Raw genomic sequence first — 18,669 nt, forward strand, 5'->3', positions numbered from 1 at the left:
GTACTTAAGACCTGTTGAAAGACAAAAGAAAAGAAAAATACTAGAATTACATGTTCTGGTGCAACCAGTGCGATTTTCAAAGAAAGGAAATGGGTGTTTCCTGCCTGCATGAAGCCACAAATTGTTCTTTGGCTCAGAGGCACTGGCTCATTAAGGGACATTAATACTCATCAGCAAATGACTACCTGAAAGTTCACTTCAGTGTTGGGGCTTCAGGATCAGGCTCAATCAAGAGTAGACACCAACATCTTTCAATATTAGAAGCAATAAAATAATATCAGAAACTTCGGAATCAGAGTCAGCTTTATTGGCCTTGTATGCTTACACACACAAGGAATTTGAATTTGGTGACCTGTGCCCTCAATGTACAAAAAATATAAAATTTAATGTAAACATAATAATAATCAGAAACTAATATATACAAGGCTAAAAAAGACAGTTGTGCAGTGGTGAGTAGTGCAACATTTTTTAGTACGGATTAACAAAATAACCCTTTAACTCGTGTTAGATTTTACTTATAACTGGTCTTTACTGCAGGATACAGTCAAGGCATTATCTAGCAACAATTTCAAAAAGGGATTTTTTTCCAGCTCCGGTGGTTTGATTATTTCCATCCAGACAGCCGCAGCATCCGAGGGCCTGCATCTGGTCCAGCGCTGTGATCACTCATGCCCTTTGAAGTACTGTGCCTTTCTGATGGTTTCATCTTCATATACAACTGAACCTGAAGCCCAACAAGAGAGAGACCCAACGAGTTTAGTTTATCATCAGAGCTCTTTTTACTGCTACTAGGCTCTGCAATTTGACTTTTCAAAAAAAGGGAAAAGTGGCCACATACATGAAGCATGGCTCTGTCATATCAGCTTTGAGACAGTGAGCCAATGTGCACATTGGGAGGACCCTGGTGCACCTGTACTCTCTGTGCTGTGACATTTCAAAGTGTCCTTTGTTAAAATGGGGGCTTATTTAGTAAATTACTCGCACATTTTTACAATTTTCTCAAGGGAAACCTTCTCTTGAATCTGTATTGCAAACACATGGAACCTTTTTTTTTTTTAAACTAAATGATTGAATTTATAATGGAGTTTATAATACTGCAAACACTGTATACTGGTTACATGAGACACATACTGTTGGAGGAAGTAAATTCTGGTCCTCATATCATCACATCAGTGTAAAATTACTCATTACAATTCAGCAAAACACACTTAAGAGTATCCAAAGTTAAAGCACTTATTATGCAGAAAGATGTTAAACCTGTTTTATTATATCATATGACCAAACCATGTCATAGCCTAACATTACAACAGTACGTGCAATTAGTCTGACAGATGACAAACTGGTCGAACTGAAGCCTATCCTCTTTGGTAGGTAATTAATAGCATGTGATCTTGTATTTTGCATGAAAAAAGTCAACCAAGTGACTAGGTGTTCAAGCTCTCAGAGGCATGAGTAGGACATGAGAAAAACTTTGGGATTTATAATTTTGCAAACAATTAAAACACATTAATTAAACTATCCAGTCAATACGTAAGTAGTTCAAGGCTATAATATCCTCTTACATTACATCACTGATAAATCCACAGTGGCTGCATATACAAATGCAGGGCCTCGTGCTCAGCGTCACGAGGGATGAAAACGACAGAAGGGTGCACCGCAAACGACAATAATATTCAATAAATCTGTCAATGAGTTGCTAGTGACGATGATAATGATGACCAGGTTGATCATGGGGGTGATGATAAAGTGCCCGCAGCGCTTGGTGGTGTTCCTGTTTGGTTTGCACAAGAGTACATATTATAAGACTCTGGTTTTCACCACACAGTGAATGGTTTGTTTGCACCACAAAGTCAGTCTATGGTTTGCACGCTCAGTGTAACCTCGAGCTGGCGGAGTGACTGCAGCTTTAAGACGGTCACGTGATAATAAAGAAGGACAACTTGATGGAGGAAGCAGGAAGTTCGTCTACCAAGAAGAGAGTCTGAGCACATAAACAATAAACAAAGAACTACTAGTAGAAACTAATAAAGTAGAAAACTGTTGCACACCTATCGCAATGGCCGGCATTAAAGGTATTTCATTAAATACTTGGGTCTGTATGCTGACAGCTTAGTGTTTGTTTAGTAACATAGACGATAATACTTAGCGTAAATGCTTCCAAACGTCGTTAGCTTTGCGTTTAATTTTGTGTGTGTGATCATTTTGAAAGCTAGAAGTACAAAACTGCTCATGTGTTTTTAATATTTTGTGTAGGCAATATAGTTTCATTGTTGTTGTTGTTTTTTTTAAATGCTGTTTTAGCCTTTTTGTTATTTAATTCGTAATTTGGACCTAGCCCACAAACACTGTCCGAGCAGGCTTTATCGTAAGAAGTTTTATTATGGCTTACTAATAGTCACATATTTCCTGTTGTCTCTTATCGTTTGGACTAAAGTTTCTCCGTAGATGTAACATAAAGGTTTATCTCCCTCAGCACTGGTTGGTTTGTCCTTCAGTGGTGCTATTGGACTGACGTTTCTTCTGTTGGGCTGTGCGCTGGAACAGTACGAGTAAGTATTATTAAACTGACTTTAAACTAATATAATGAGGCTTCACAGGGTAACAGGGTACTACATGTATTTTCTTTCTGTTTGTATTGACTTCACTCTTTTGTGTGTCTGATTTTTTATGTTCCTAATGGAGACAAGACATCTAAGGAGACTGATATAAGAAAGATATGATCCTCATTGGTGATCTTAACCCGTGCACAGACTCCATGAACATAAAGCATTTATCCCTTTAGTCCTATAAATGAATCCTCTTAGTGTAACTATAGCAAAGTGGTGAGACGATTTATATTACAAGATGTATTTAAGACATATGGTAGGTCTGGGTGTTTTCTGTTGTTAAGATTATATGGAGACTAATTTGAGATCTCACACATTCTACTTTAAGCTCAGATCTTTGAATGAGACAACTGTAAGACAATTTAAAGAACTTGGACTGTAGACTGAACCTTGATTTTTAAGTTGGAGAGCTTGCTGTGGTTTTGTTTTTCTTGTTGGAAATGCAAGAGATGATGAGATGAACCCTTTTATGTCTCAGCTTAGTCTTTGAGACAAATGGGAAAATCGTTTTTGACTAAGAGACAAAGACAAGACATAAATAAGATCATATCCTACATTTTACTTTGCTGTGGGTTATAATCAGTGCATTACAGACATATGGAGTTGCTTATGTAAGTGAAAAATCACGAATGCTGAATGCTGTTTAAATGCAATCTCATTTATAACCCAACATTTCCCTTTTGTAGTGCAGACTTTATGATAAATTATGTGAATCTTGGCCCTGTTTCAGACGACTCATATGGATGTGTTATTCCTCCAGACCCTTCAGATTGAATCAAGAGTCACTAAAGTAGTTATACAATACTGTTTACAGACAAATTAGTAATTATCCCTATGGGTAATCTCCACTTCATCGGACAAATCCATGAAGTAAACCTTGAAGATGTTTTATTATTATTCATATATTTTTAAAGATGCACTATGTAGATTTGTTAGTGAAATTTGAAAGTTGGAGAAGTGAAACAATTCTGTGCAATATTTTCTGAACTAAATACACAAACTTTATTCAAAGGGAAAAATGGGTCCCTGGAACACTGTTTGGAGCTAAAAAGCTACCAGGAGAGTTACAGTTTCACTCCTTGTTAGTACGAATTTTCATGAAATTCATTAATCTTGGTAACTTCGTGAAATGTATTATTCAAGTCTGTCTACCACGTGTTAACACTCCTACCTTTAGGTGTCTGAAGCTGTAACCTTATATGAGTGAAGCACCTAAGTAGTAGCAGATCTATATATGGAGAGGAGCCAACTATATGTTGTCAGCAACTGTTTGCTAGACAGAGAGTCTACATCTGTTACGTATACAAATCAGTGTCATGTCATCTTTATTGTTTTATAGTGATGTACCCAAATGGAAAGGAATTTGTGGGTTGCACCTTTTTGACAGAATATAAGCAGCACTGGGAACACTGTTACTTTATCAGCACTTTGTCAGTCAAGTGATTTGGAAGCGTACTTGTTTGATGAAGTTGTCTGACCTCGGCCGATTAAATGGTGTTATAATCTCCAGTCTGTTTCACGATTTCTTCATTGGATTTATACAAACAGAAACAACCCCCACCTAACACTCCTGCTGACCCACCAACACAACTTGAAACTGTTTTCCAGGGACCAAATTTTCCTCTGAGGACAGTTTGTGTAAAGAGTTATGAACATATACCACAGAATCTGTTTAGTTCTCTTTCACAACTCCATAGTGCACCTTTAAGTGGTGTGTTTTGCATTATATTCCCTGTCGAACTTTCATCTCTTTTCTTTTATCTGACATGCTTCAAACTCATGCAACCATTTGTCATAACTGTTCCTAACCTTATTCCATAGGGCATACTGGCCGCTGTTTGTACTGATTTTCTACATATTGAGCCCCATCCCGACCTTCATATCCAGACGCCTCAGCGATGACGCTGACGCCTCCAGCAATGCCTGCAGAGAGCTGGCCTACTTCATAACAACTGGCATTGTGGTATCATCTTTTGGGCTTCCCATTGTGTTGGCCCGAAAAAGCATAGTGAGTCCTCTCCACTTCTGTCAAATGTTCTGAAAGTTGATTTGAAATGCCTTATGTGGTCTGAGCCATATCAGTTGACACTATTTTCCAGCACTATAGCAAAACGAAATGAGCACAATGCATTTGTTTTGGACAAAATAATTCAGTGTCAATATCTCTCTCTCACAGATCCAGTGGGGTGCCTGCGGTCTGGTGATGACAGGAAACGCTGTCATCTTCCTCACAATCTTTGGCTTTTTTGTTGTGTTTGGAGGTGGGGACGACTTCAGCTGGGAGCAGTGGTAGTGAGCCTTTAGACATGACAGAAGGATGGGTGGATGGGTAGGTGCATAGTTGAATGGATAGACTGAAGGGCACATGTGTCCTGAACTCAGTAGGGGATGAAGCTCATGCACATAATAAAATAACCTGACATATTTTCAGGGATTTTTTTTAATGAGGGGATATTAAAGTTGGAGACAACACTAGGTTCCCTGTCAATGTGCCTTATATCTTGGACCAGAGAGACAATGATGCCTATACCCCTCTGATGCTATTACTCCATCATTTTCCACCTTAACCTGTGTATTTTAGCTTGTCTTGCCCTTTTTCAACCCCCACATCACCCCATGTATAGCAGCTGCCTGCTATTTCTTTATTCAACATCATAAAAAGATGCTAAAGAGTAACTCTTGTAATGTACACTGCCATGCTTATTTCATTATCTGTCCTCATTGCTTAAGGGGGAACTGCTATACTGAATGATAGCTTACTAATAATCACTGTTTGCTGTGTACAGTAAAAAGCAGGGCAAGTTATGTTAATCCGTGCTATCTGACAACGTAGATAAAGACCTTCTAATCAGGGGAAGATATTTTTGTACGGAGGTGATGTTTTTTGTTAAACTTTATTTTGTTCAAGTGCAATTGCTTACATTCTCACCAAAGATCTTTTAGGTTGCAAAAATGTACCATTGAAACGTCGGTTTTCATTTGTGCCCATCACCAACATGACCCTCAAAAGCAAGCGGAGGCTTTGGAAAAATTACCTGTAGTCAATACCATACATCAGATCTTATTTAAGTTATTTCCAGCATTCTTTTATAAACCTGCAGATAAAAGAACTTCATACTATAGACAAAAATATGACAATTTGTGAATTATATTTAAGGTCAATTTGTTACACATTTGTTTTTAGGCCTACAGGAGAGCACTGTACCTGCAAAGTCGCTTAGAAGTGCCTGTCATTCACTGAGTATATTTTGATTAATAGACAAATCCCTATGATTCCGTTTTGAGTCATTTTTAAATAGTGTTTCGTCATCAGGGGCCATTGAAACATGTATTTGTAAATCAATTTTGCATCCCCATGATCAGCTTCATCAAGTGACTGTTTTTGAGGTTCTGAAAAATGGTGTGATGAGTCCTTTCCATGCAAGCTATCACAAGATTTCTAATTTCTTTCATTTCTAACTTTGACTGCTCCACAAGCCAATTTGTGAATACTGTGTGTTCCAAAAACTGACATGTTTGACAAGGAAGTTATTTTCTCTCTGTGATGACTCCTGTTCCCACACTAACACGTTCTAAAAGATAATTTCATACGCTCCTGACTGCATTCTGTTTCCCAACATTGATTAAAAGTTTATGTATAAAAAAAGTGCTGGCTCTGCCCTTGCTTTGTGATTGGATGGAGAACTTTATTTAACCTCTCTGCAGTAGTTATATATACCTGTATATTTTACATTCAGCTCAACACAAAAACAACTTGACAATAGTTAACCTTCTTAAAGGCCTCCTACAAAATTCAGACTTCAAAAGAAGGAGGGGTCGTTTTGGTATTTAGGTGTTTCTGGCTAGCCTAAATAAGCAAACCCCTATAAGCCTTACTGCCAGGAATTCAGATGTGAACAGCCGTTAAATAATTCAATGTTTTACTACATTCAAAAAGCAGCATGCAACATGATCTGGATTTTACCAATCTATAATTTTCAGTTAAAAGCATCTTTGTTCCTGTCTTCTTTGCTCTTTACAGCCACACAAACATTTATATGAATTTCAGACCGACAGCATTGTAAGTTGTGAGCAAGCTGCATGATAAAAAGAATGATTAAAACAAATATTATCTTTTTATGGTTCAATAGGGCGTTCTAGAAATCTGTCATGCAGCTGTGCCTTACTTTAGTGGTTTCATTTCATTCTCTGTTCATGTGTGGCAGAATTTAAATGCACTACAGCTGCCTCCCCCTGTTTGTGTGCTCAACTTTTGTGTTCAAATACATTTCCTGTGCAATCATAAGAAACACGTTTAAATCAGTTATTTTTTTCCATGAACGACATCTGTGGGTCCTGGCTGCTTCCAGTGATTGCATTTCAAGAATGGAAGTCACTGCATGTCAGGGCTTAAATCTGCAGTTTGAAGCCCTTTTGAGGACTGCAAGGGGATATTATGTACAAGACATGATGTGTTTATTGCATGGCCATGCTCAGTTGTGTCAAGTTAGATACATTAGTTGAGAAATCAGGGATTTAAGGAAGACAAAATAGCGCAAAGACAAGACATATGTTGATTTATTTATTAGGAAAGGTGAGAAGGGGAGTGGGAGTGACTCTCATGGGTAGTGGTAAAGCCATACTTGATTTGTTGTGCAAGATTGAGGAGGAAAAAAAGATGAAGGCAAAGTTGAAGAAGAAGAGCCCAGGGACACTCATTCATCTCTGTTGCAGGACAGCTGTTGCCTGGCAACAGCCAAGGCATCAGAATTATTTAAAAAGACTGTTGAGTATGGCCTTGAACACTACACAATGCTACACACAGTATGTTGCGTGCTACTGCGATTTCCAGTAGGTTGCATTTGGTTCTCAGTGCAACACATCCCAGCTGGACACAGAGCAAGATAAGAGTACAATTAATAATGCAATGTTGAAACAGCACTCATACCAAGGCAATGCAACCAACCAATCACATGTTCATACAAAGTGATGCAATAAACCACAAAACTCAAGGCCACTAGGAAACTGCACTATGTGATGTAAATGGTAAATGGACTTGACCTTATATAGCACTTTTATAGTCTTCCGACTACTCAAAGCGCTTTTTACACCGCCTGTCACACCTACACATTCATACCCTTTCACACACTGATGGTAGAGATCACTATGTAGTATCATCAGAAGTAACTAATCCCATCTATACACCGCCACTGAAGCAGCGGGAGCAATTCAGGGTTAAGTGTCTTGCCCAAGGACTTGTCGGACATGTTGCTCAGCTGGGGATTGAACCCTTGACCTTCTGGTTGAGAGGCGATGACTCTATCAACTGAGCCAGAACTCTGTGTGATGAGTACAAACAGAAGGGGTAAACAAATTTTCGTCATTCATGTGTTTGCAACACAAACTTCAGGCCACTCCTGCACAAGTCGATGCCCCAGTTGGGCCACCCCAGTCCAAAAAGTCTGAACACTCCCCTGAGTCTGATAAGCACTATGCAATATCAGTTATTAAAATATATGCCAACTACCACATGAAACACCCAAATAAAGTGTTTTATTTTAAAAACGGTGTTACTATGTCGTGAAGGGGGCCATAGCGAAGCTAGCTTAAGTTCTATGAGCAAAGTTGTTTTTAAAGACTAGGATTTACAAAGTTGCTACTGAGCCAGGCCACACAACAATTTTGACAACAGGATTAAACTGACTGGGTAAATTGTACATAGCCATGGTAACAATATGGGCTATATATACTGTATATAGCCCATTGACCATATCTCATTGAAGCCATGCATTTTGCTTTGATGTCAGGGTGGAATCATTCTACTGGAAAGGGTACGCTCAAACGCTACACTTTCTGACAGCTGTGTTTGAAGTTTTATATGTTTAATCTTAGATCGACCTGACATTTTCATTAAGCTACATCAACACCTTTCTATTGATGGGATAATAACTTTGATCAAGCAACAGAGCATAGTTCAGTCAATCATAATATAACTGTCAGTTAGGGAATTGGGTCAAAGCTCATAGGCCTACCCTTAGAGTTAACCTATATTATATAGCCTAACACAAAAAGCATTAACAATTTGCAAGAAATATACCTTTTTATGTGAGCTGTTAGTGGCTGAGTGTTAACATAACATGTAGCTACACAGCCAGGTTATCAAATACCTGTATGTTGTTTTACTTTCAATTCTTCAAAATTTAGGTAGGCTATCAATTTTCTGTTGCTGACCAAAGATTGTCAGATTTCCTACATTTTTACAACCTGGAATACAAATTAAGGTAGGGGTAGCATTAGAAATGAGCATCCTGAGTGTTTCTTTTGAGGGGAATGGCTGATGTGTGTGTGAATATGTAGCCTAATCAAAATATAAATATAAGAACCTGTTCTGGAAGGGGTAACAATTTAGTAGTCTGTGCCTCTTTGCGTAACTGCTATAAAAAAAAAAAGACAATCAACTAAAATACATTATGTAGTCAATGCCAAAAAGCCTGGGGGATTGTGGTCTCACTTAATGGGGGAGACTGACACATCCATACCCCCACTCTGGCTGGATACCAAGTGGATGCGGAGAAGGGGCTTGTGAGGGAGGGAGGGAGGGGCGGGAAGCCACTAAAGAGAGGGAAGGGCGTACGGACTGGCAGTCATTGACAAACGGGAGGATTCGCGTCGACGGGATGAAAGCCAATCGATGCGCTCACGAGGTTCGTGGAGGGGAACGAGCGCGAATGGAGCCCGTTAAATAGGGCGCGTGCTTGGCGCGGTAGAGACAGAAGAAGAAGAAGAAGAAGAAACAGCGCGCGAGGAAAGCGAACACCTCACCGGTAAGATTTGAAAGGTCCTGTCAGAGAAACGGTTCAAATTGTAGCCTGCTCTACCTCCAGCGGGTTTTATTGTCGGTTCAACTTTTACGGAAAGTGACTAATAATGGAGTTAATCTTCTTCCCTTTTATCCACCTTTATTTAGCCTAAGTTAAGCTATTTTCCATCTAAAGTTTACATTCTTAAATGATGTATTTGCTTCAAACGTTTGCAAGAGATAACATTTGATCATAGGGTGGCTTATTTTCTGTAATTTAAACAGTGCAAAAGCTTTTTTCGAGGACATTGTATCGGCAGACATGTCCAGAGTAGCACTAAAGAAAGGTCTTTTGATTCAATCCTCTCACGTAGGTTTATTGTCTGAACGTAAGGCTGTGCTCTGCATCTCTCTTTCTTTTCACAGTCTGCTTGTTCAGTCGCTTTCTTTGTCACTGTGTGTCCGCTTTGCAACATGTTTCTCAACACATGACGTGTTGCCCAGGATACTACAGGCTACACAAATGTTTGGGGCACTTTGCTGCAGCCTGACGACGAGGTCGAACAAGGTAAAAAGCGTTTCCCACTAGTGTTTCCCATCCCTCACAGGAAAGGTGTTTATTTGAATAGGCAGTGGTGTTTTGGGTAATTAAGAGGTGCTTGGTGAAAAGGGGTTTTGTGGAGCCTAAGTGGACAGCTTGGGTGAAAATCGTTAACACAGTTAGGCTATAGGTTTGGTCTATACACTAAAGTGTTTTAGACGCAGTTACACAATCAATTAGCGTTCATTAGGCGATGAAGTCTGAGTAAAATAAGGTCAGACTCTTACAGAGGATGAATGGATTCAGTTGGGCGATTTATTTCACTATAGAGATATTTATGCTTTTGTGACTTAATATATTTTTGACACTTCATTGCAGAGGAACCTTTTTATAATCTGGGTAAAAGAGGTGACTCGAAAGGATTGAATCTGTTTTGTATTTATCATCTCTGCATTAGTGATTGTTTTTGCTCGTCCTTTCAAACCTAATTTACAGCCACAACTGTTTTTCAGCACACATACAATCAGTCTCCATCACAGTGAAGGCCTACTAGGCATTGTATTGAGTCCCCAGCATGTTACATTGTTGTAACACTGTTCCAGGAGCAAAACAAGGGTCTCGTTTTGTCGGGCTGACAGAAAGTATTCTGGGACTGATGCTCATTTCTTTATTCGGAGGAGTCTATATTTTTGAACTGGAATAAAAATAGAACCTTTTCTATAGGAATAGTAAACATGTATTTAACATTGTCGGCTTATTCTAGTGCCACTCATTGAGCTCTGCATCTGTAATGCTCTCTTAAATGTGCTGCTGACAGTGCTGGGAGAATTTGTAAACTATAGAGGTGGAGCGTACTCTACAAAACAAACTAAAAACATTGCACATAGGGTAAGGAAATTTGTGTTTGGTAGGTTATTTCTTTGTAACAATGCTTATTGACAAAAAATCTTATACTGTTGGAAAGCCTGTTTATTTCCATTTTTAATGCTGCCACATTTGTGAGGAGCATGCATTTGTGGGATAAGCATCAGAGCTGAGTATGTCTTAACCCTTAACCTTAACCCTAACCCTAAATGCCATCGCTGGTCTCATAATGGAACCTGAACATGTGGAGGAACGTTATGTTCTGAGATTCTGCCTACGGCAGTTGGATCTTTGGGTTGAAGTTTCGAGAAGATGTGGAGAACGCTGGAGGCAGTGTGATGGTGTGGGGCGGCATCTCCCTCACTGGAAAAACGAGACTTGTCATCATTGGAAGTAATCTATATGCAGACAGATATCGAGATAAGATTCTACAACCAGTGGCAGTGCAATATTTATTGCCAGGAAGCATTGTTACAACAAAGAAATAATCTACCAAACACAAAGTTCCTTCCTTTTTGTGCGATGTTTACTTGATGAAACCATGATAGCACTTTTTATAATCCCTTCTTGAATGTAATGTTGTGCATGCATGAGCATTTGAGGTTGTGTGTCAAATAATCTGTGGCAGCAGAACCTTGAAGCTTTTTTACTGAAGTAAGTAAGGAAGTTTTGGTCACACCACTGCTGTTCATTCCTGTCTGGTCACATGGACAGTGTTACAACCACCACATGTCTCCCCATTAACAATCATATCCAAGCTTGAGCAGGATTTTCAGACGTGGAATAAGACTTTCTTGGACCAGCAGATACATGTATGAGCACTGTATGGCTGCTCTAAGTTTGCTGCTGACTTAAAATTCAGAATCAATATCTGTTAAAATATGCTAAATCATGGACAGACCTGAAAGTCTGGAGGATGGATGGAGGTCTGGCTGGAGGTTGTGGGATAACATTCATGAACCCTTGTAGCATTGACTTTTTTATTATTATTTTATTTTCACTCTTGTTGCTCTTCTGTTGAATTAATTAATGTGTATAGCTGCACATACGTTTTTCATCAAATAAGCTCACCTACTGTATTACCACAGCTGTGAAGTTTCACTGACGTTTTCAAACACCATCATATTTCACTCCTAAATTTCAGAAGCACGCTTCCCTTTTCAACCCAGTGTGTAGCTTTCTGTGGTCGCCCCAGTCATGTGAGTCGTCACTGTCCTTTTATTGTCAGCCAGTGCTGAAACAACAGAGCACATGCATCCTGCTTTTTGTTTAAAGAGCTCTGGCTGCAATGCTGATGACTCACTTACTGGCTGCTTGTTGGCTTTACTGGCGATGTGGTCAATATACAGCTCTTTCTGTCTCTGAATGTTGATGTTTCCAGCTGATGAATGCCGTTTGTGTGCTCGTTTGCAGACTGGGTGAGTGGTTGTTATACTGGGAGCTGATAGGGAACACAGAAAGCTTTGTGTTCATTTGTGTATGACAGTTAAACATTCATGAGAGTGTATATTCTTTGGATTTGAATCTGAACAGTGTATAATAACAGGTAGGTATTAAGAGAAGCACAGCAAAGTGGATTTCTAAAGCGAAAAGGGGAACAGAGCAGCTTTTGTACACAGTCAAAGTTTGCTCCTACAACTCTGAGAATACCTTTTATTTCCCTTTCTGTTATTGTAAGAAAGGACATATTTTTGCTCCTACATGATTACATATGTCAGAGTTTCTTGTTGTTTATCAATCAAAGTTTCAGCGGAACAACAAATTGACCTTATTATGGTTGTTGCTGTGATATGTGATTTGTCCAGTTTCAATCCATACATTGTTTGTCTTCTAGGCTGACAGCCTGCTGACGTGAATTCCCGCTTATCATTACACAGCTGGCTCAAGGAGAAAATCTTCATCTGTGAGTACACTTCTTTTTTTGTCTGTGCCGGGATATTGTGGTCAGTATCAATTTTCCACTGCAAGTCTTATTGCTGACTAAGGAGTGGTGTCATTTTCTCTGTGTCATAAGGCTTTTGGCTGACCGTATTGAACTAAAATTACAGGAAGTCGGCCAGATTAAAGTATAAGATTGCCCATAGAGTACATACATTGCTAAAGCTGAAATCTAGTGATGGATCGGTCAAATGACAAAAAATGACACTGCAACTATTTTGTTGCTACTTTTTGAAAACAACAAAATACACTTAAAAAAAAATGTAATCATTCAATTAATTCATTACAAAAGCAAAATGTCATAATAAATGAGATAATGTCAGGCAGTTGCAGAAGCACTGTAACATCAGCACATCAACATTTTCGTCAGATATTGCAGACTGATACAAAGACGCTTTTATTATCCTTAGGCAACACAGCTTTTTTTATACTTTATTTTTCATTTTTGTTTTACAAGAAACACAGAACAAGTGAGGACTTGGGCAAGACAGTATGAATAAGATCAAATACAAGAATGTAAAAGGCACAGGTACAGTACATAATGGATGGTACATTCTAATGAAACGATATATTTACGAGTCTTTATCTTTGTATAAATCCCACTTTCTCCAATATTCTTCTCCCTTCTCCTTTTGAAGTCGCAGGACAAAAGTCATTTTTTCCATAAAGCTGATGGAATTCACAATAGGCAACACAGCTTGAATGAATATGATAATGCCATTCACTGCACACTGTGATACAGTTTGCACCAATTCTGAGTCAAGTCATTTAAAAAAAGAAAATCTGACACCGTAGGAGTCTCCTGCTCAACAGAAATTATGCACCTAGTAATCAAAGCCATTAAAAAGAACTGCATACAGTTTTTACTTTTATGAAAAATTAGTGTTTTTTAAGGGCTACTGGCAAAACTGCCAGGTGCTGCCGTGAGCCCCTCCCCCTTCCAAAAGCACTCACAGGCTGTCAGTGTAGCCTCGCGCAGCAGACCCAGCTGCAGTCAGAGAGCAGAGAGGAGACCCACACCACTCTGCGTCCAGACTGCAACGAATGCAATAAGCTTTAGTTTTGTATTTATTTGCTTTGATTACATTGTTTAAGTTGAGAAGTACATTTACAAGTAAAGTGCGCTATATACTACTTTTGAATTCATTATTGGATTTTGCGTATAACAATGCGATTAATCGTGATTAATCACAGGAACTCATGCGATTAACGTGATTAAAACTTTTCGTTGCCCAGCCCTAATAAATATAGTACATCAAATTGTACAAATAGATATGTATATATAGATATATGGATTGTATAAATATATAAATTATAAAAAAATCATAGTATATCAAGTTTTATATATGTATGGAAAATCCTTGGATTGTAAATATCAAATACAGTATCATAAATATAGTATAGCAAATTGTATATAGATAGATTGTATATATAGAGAGATTATAAGGAACACAGGAATTTAATTTAATAAATATTAATTATTGAGCTGTGGAAAAGGAGTAGGATTAAATAAGTTTTATACTTCTTCCTACTCCTTTTCAGGCATATCAATTGAATATATGTAATTTGCTTTTTCTTGTGAAATAATTTGAACATTGTTTTTTGTTTATTGTATTTTCTTGCTTTTCATTTGTTTTGTATTTTTGATATGTTTGATTTTATTTGATATGTCTGAAATAAATTTAATCAATCAATCAATCAACATCATCATCATGTGTAATATTGTTAAAAGGTCACTTTAATCCAGAGCTAATGAGTTAGATCAAATGATGGATCAAACACAATTACATTGTTATCTACAGAAGATAAAGAGTTTAATGGCATGGTTAATCCCCTTCGGGTTATGAGAATATGGATCAATTAGAACAAAAACAAAACAACAACAGTCGATGACGGGCAAAATCTCAAGACTAAGTTGATCCTTAATGTATAATAAACCATTTCTGTGTGATTTCAATATGAACTATTGCCCCAACGACATAAAAGGTCTAAGACTAAAAACATGCGTATCAACATTTGACAACACAAATAAACTAAGCCACAGTGGAAAGTACACATTCTGTGTAGCATACTGAATTGAACTTTTGAGATGAGCGAGGGCTGAGAGGAGTTTGTAGAGGAGGAAGAGAAACAACACACTGATTTGTGACAGCTGAAAAATGACATCACTGTGGGGGCCACATGCAGGGAACCCGCTGCTCTACAGTACTGGACAGAAAGAGAGAGAGAGTGGAGAGAGAGAGAGACTGAGGGGGCAGACTCAGCCTCATTATCATGGGCCACATGTCACAGGACCAACCTGGGGCTCTAAAACTGTCACACCATGTGTTTGATATTTTGACCTTGGCTATGTATGATATTATGATGCCAACCTTATCAAATGTACATTTAACTGTTGTGGTGATTTACAAACCTGTGTTTCACAGTAAAATTTAAGTTAATTTAACTACTAGCATAGGATTGGGGTTGTCATGAGACCAGAATTTTAAATTTGATACTAGTAAAAAAGACAAAAGATACCTGTTTCTATACCATGGTAAAAAAAATACAGTAGAAGTCAGAGGCACCAAAAACTACTTTAAACTTTAAAAATCTAAACAATACAATGATGTTACAGAACAGTCAATGAGAACATACCAACTCATATAAATATTCCATCTCAGGCATCATGCATAATCCAGAGAAAGTGTGGTATCAGCACACACTCTGCCCTCAGTCTGTATTTTTAGGATTTTCTCATTATGTTACTGTATTTCGGTCATTTCTGTGAGTCAAAGAGACTTGAGACCAAACAGACATGAATAAATGTCGGAAAAGACCCGCCTTTGAATGGGAACAGTCTGCTGTGTGTAAGCAGAATGATATAATGATACGTATATTAGAAATATTATAAAAGGTATTGCTTTTGCCTGTTCACATGTCTAAAATAAAACTAGCTAAACTTCGTTATGGATGATTAACATGGACTATGCGTAATACATATTGACACTGTGAAACGACAACAAGCTCTCAAACCTTTTAAGAGAAACACAAAGAAATGAGTTTTAATTGGTGGGCCAGGACGCATGACGGTACTGACTGGATGAGTCAGTGAAGGAGGGAGCTTCTTCCTTTCGTATTTAAACACCCACACACACTAATTACCTCATCATATTCAAGTCCCCCTATTTAACTTCCATTGCAGTGTTGTGATGGAAGTACAGTTTAAGTCAGCAGTTTGTCATCTTTTAACAAATAAAAACTTTTCATTGTAAGCTCCATGGGTTAAAGCTTTTAGGAGGAATCAGCTCTCACACTGGTGAGTGTCACCAGTTAGCAACTTCCATGCCAACATGACTGCACATGACCACTGAGACTAAACAATCTGTGCCCATCTTGACTTCACAAATATACGGATGCCTGCAGTACTTCCTTTAGTAGAAGGCGTGGTTGGATATGTGAAACCTGAAATACCACCACAGCATCCTTAACCCTTTATGATATTGAGATATATTGTTTATACAGTATAAGAGAGCTGCAACTTAAATATAACAAAGAGTAATGTCTGGAGCTAGACCTGCTCTTTTTGTAAAGTGTCATTAGATAACATTTGTTCTGAATCAGGGCTCTACAAATAAATATTGATTGACTGACTTACAACTGTTAATAATTCAAAGGTGAAAAGGGAAAACAGCAGTCATTTTTTTATATTTCCAAGTGATGTATTAATATTGCATGTAATGTCCAGCTAAGAAATTGTCTTCATTAATTAAGACACACAAAACATTTTGGCTTGTATTTTCTGTTTACCATAAATCAATATTTTCAGAGAGATTTGGGGTTTGCAGGTTTAATATAAGTCAACATTTTGACCATTAAGGATTTCTGTTTGCTAATTGGCTACATTAAGTGGCAGTTTTGCCAGTAGCCCTTAAAAAAACACTAATTTTTCATAGAAAAAAAACTGTATGCAGTTCTTTTTAATGGCTTTGATTACTAGGTACATCATTTCTGTTGAGCAGGAGACTCCTACGGTGTCAGATATTTTTTTTTTTAAATGACTTGACTCAGAATTGGTGCAAACTGTATCACAGCGTGCAGTGAATGGCATTATCATATTCATTCAAGCTGTGTTGCCTATTGTGAATTCCATCAGCTTTATGGAAAAAATGACTTTTGTCCTGCGACTTCAAAAGGAGAAGGGAGAAGAATATTGGAGAAAGTGGGATTTATACAAAGATAAAGACTCGTAAATATATCGTTTCATTAGAATGTACCATCCATTATGTACTGTACCTGTGCCTTTTACATTCTTGTATTTGATCTTATTCATACTGTCTTGCCCAAGTCCTCACTTGTTCTGTGTTTCTTGTAAAACAAAAATGAAAAATAAAGTATAAAAAAAAGCTGTGTTGCCTAAGGATAATAAAAGCGTCTTTGTATCAGTCTGCAATATCTGACGAAAATGTTGATGTGCTGATGTTGCAGTGCTTCTGCAACTGCCTGACATTATCTCATTTATTATGACATTTTGCTTTTGTAATGAATTAAATGAATTGAATGATTACATTTTTTTAAGTCTATTTTGTTTCATATATATATATGTATATATATATATATATATATATACACAATTTGATATAGGCTACTATATGTACAATTTACATATATATAATACACATTAACATACACCTGTGTATACAAAACTTGTAAACCCAATTATTATTATATTTATTTTATTATTATTATTTTGTCTATTTATAATACAGAAGGCATACACACTCACGGCTGCTGTTTTGCTGACATTTTGATGACACCTCATAACAGCCAATGAGAGCCTGAGTTGAAAGGAGCAGCCTGCCCCTGTTCTGACAGCCAGTTGCAGGCGGCTGTGCCGATGATTGACGTTTCTAGTAGCCAATGAAATTCTCAAAATATGGATATGCTTCTGTTATCAATACTTCGGGTATTTCTTCATGCACTCACTGAGTAGATTGGTAAATTCATCATCAAACGATTGGAGCAGATTCTTCCTTGTTGGTCTAAAAGGTTCTGTTCATTCTCAAAGGACAGGAGCGCTGGTGGAACATTGTTTGGCATTTACATCCTTCTTGTCTGTCTATCCATTTCTGTGAGAAGATTAATAGTTGTAGATGTATTGATTTTAGTAAGCTAGAATTTGTATTTTACTTTACAGCTGTTATTTTGTCTGAATTGGTCAGTAATGTTGGGGCACCTGAAAGTGATGCATCAGCTGCTTTGTGAGCAGGATAAACCCACACAAACGGTGTGGGAAGCAGGGATAAGATTAGAAAAGTGTTGGACTTCTAATGTGTTCCAGCCTTAAAGCAAAGATTTATTTGAACCTAAGTTTATAACTAACTTCATTCATACTTAATGAAGCAATATAAAATCCACTTATTAGAGTCCATTTTGAATTTGTATCATTATTTTCTGTATGAATTAAAATTAAGACTTTTTTGTCTAAGAGAGGGATTTAAAGACCTTTGGCACAAAATGTGAAAGTAAGTGATACACTGGTTTAAAAATAGCTTACAGTGAATACAGTAGTGCTTCAGTGACTTGCTCATGCTGTAAAGTAGTAGCTCGGATTGTTTACATATTCCATTCGATGGCCCTGTCCTGGAAATGCTATAAATAAGAAATGTGTAGGCTCTTTGAAAAGTGGATTTGTAACCCAGGGTCAGATAGTTTTCATTTACATTAATTTCTGCAATATTTCATCCACATTTTCAGACAAAGTCAAAAAATGGTCCAGGAGGGATGTCTTTAAAGGTTTGATTTGCATTAAGAGAAACAATCCTGAGTCTGAATAGACACACAATAAACACAAAATGTGCAATGGAGGAGCTGTGCAGGTATGTTCACGATTGCTTGCAGTGTAAACAGACAAATATTAGGTCCAGTGTGCGTTAATGTAACGCATAGATTCAGCCTTTACA

At 37.7% G+C, this 18,669-nt stretch overlaps 2 protein-coding genes across 3 annotated transcripts in view; both read left to right on the plus strand.

The window, feature by feature from the left end:
• The first annotated feature begins 1,913 nt into the window (after positions 1 to 1,913).
• On the plus strand, positions 1,914 to 6,252 carry LOC109995241 (leptin receptor gene-related protein). Its single transcript, XM_020648899.3, has 4 exons — positions 1,914 to 2,072; positions 2,474 to 2,549; positions 4,428 to 4,614; positions 4,783 to 6,252. The coding sequence occupies exons 1-4, from the start codon at positions 2,057 to 2,059 to the stop codon at positions 4,897 to 4,899; spliced, it is 396 nt and encodes a 131-aa protein (XP_020504555.1). The 5' UTR covers positions 1,914 to 2,056; the 3' UTR covers positions 4,900 to 6,252.
• A 3,046-nt stretch (positions 6,253 to 9,298) lies between these two features.
• The window catches only part of LOC109996589 (3',5'-cyclic-AMP phosphodiesterase 4B), a 58,487-nt gene continuing 49,116 nt past the window's right edge, over positions 9,299 to 18,669 (plus strand). The window contains exons 1-2 of one of the 2 annotated variants that reach the window (XM_020650799.3): positions 9,299 to 9,409; positions 12,624 to 12,692. The gene's annotated coding sequence lies outside the window, so the exon portion shown is untranslated. Of the gene's footprint in view, positions 9,410 to 12,191; positions 12,208 to 12,623; positions 12,693 to 18,669 lie in introns of those variants that run through there. The other variant, XM_020650808.3, reaches the window with a different exon arrangement.

The sequence above is a fragment of the Labrus bergylta genome, chromosome 4 (assembly GCF_963930695.1).
Source record: "Labrus bergylta chromosome 4, fLabBer1.1, whole genome shotgun sequence".
In the NCBI taxonomy this organism is placed as follows: Eukaryota; Metazoa; Chordata; class Actinopteri; order Labriformes; family Labridae; genus Labrus; species Labrus bergylta.

Coding starts and splice junctions, on each gene's coding strand:
- LOC109995241 (XM_020648899.3), top strand. Junction 2,550..4,427: donor TGTGCGCTGGAACAGTACGA/GTAAGTATTATT, acceptor CTTATTCCATAG/GGCATACTGGCCGCTGTTTG. Junction 4,615..4,782: donor TGTTGGCCCGAAAAAGCATA/GTGAGTCCTCTC, acceptor TCTCTCTCACAG/ATCCAGTGGGGTGCCTGCGG.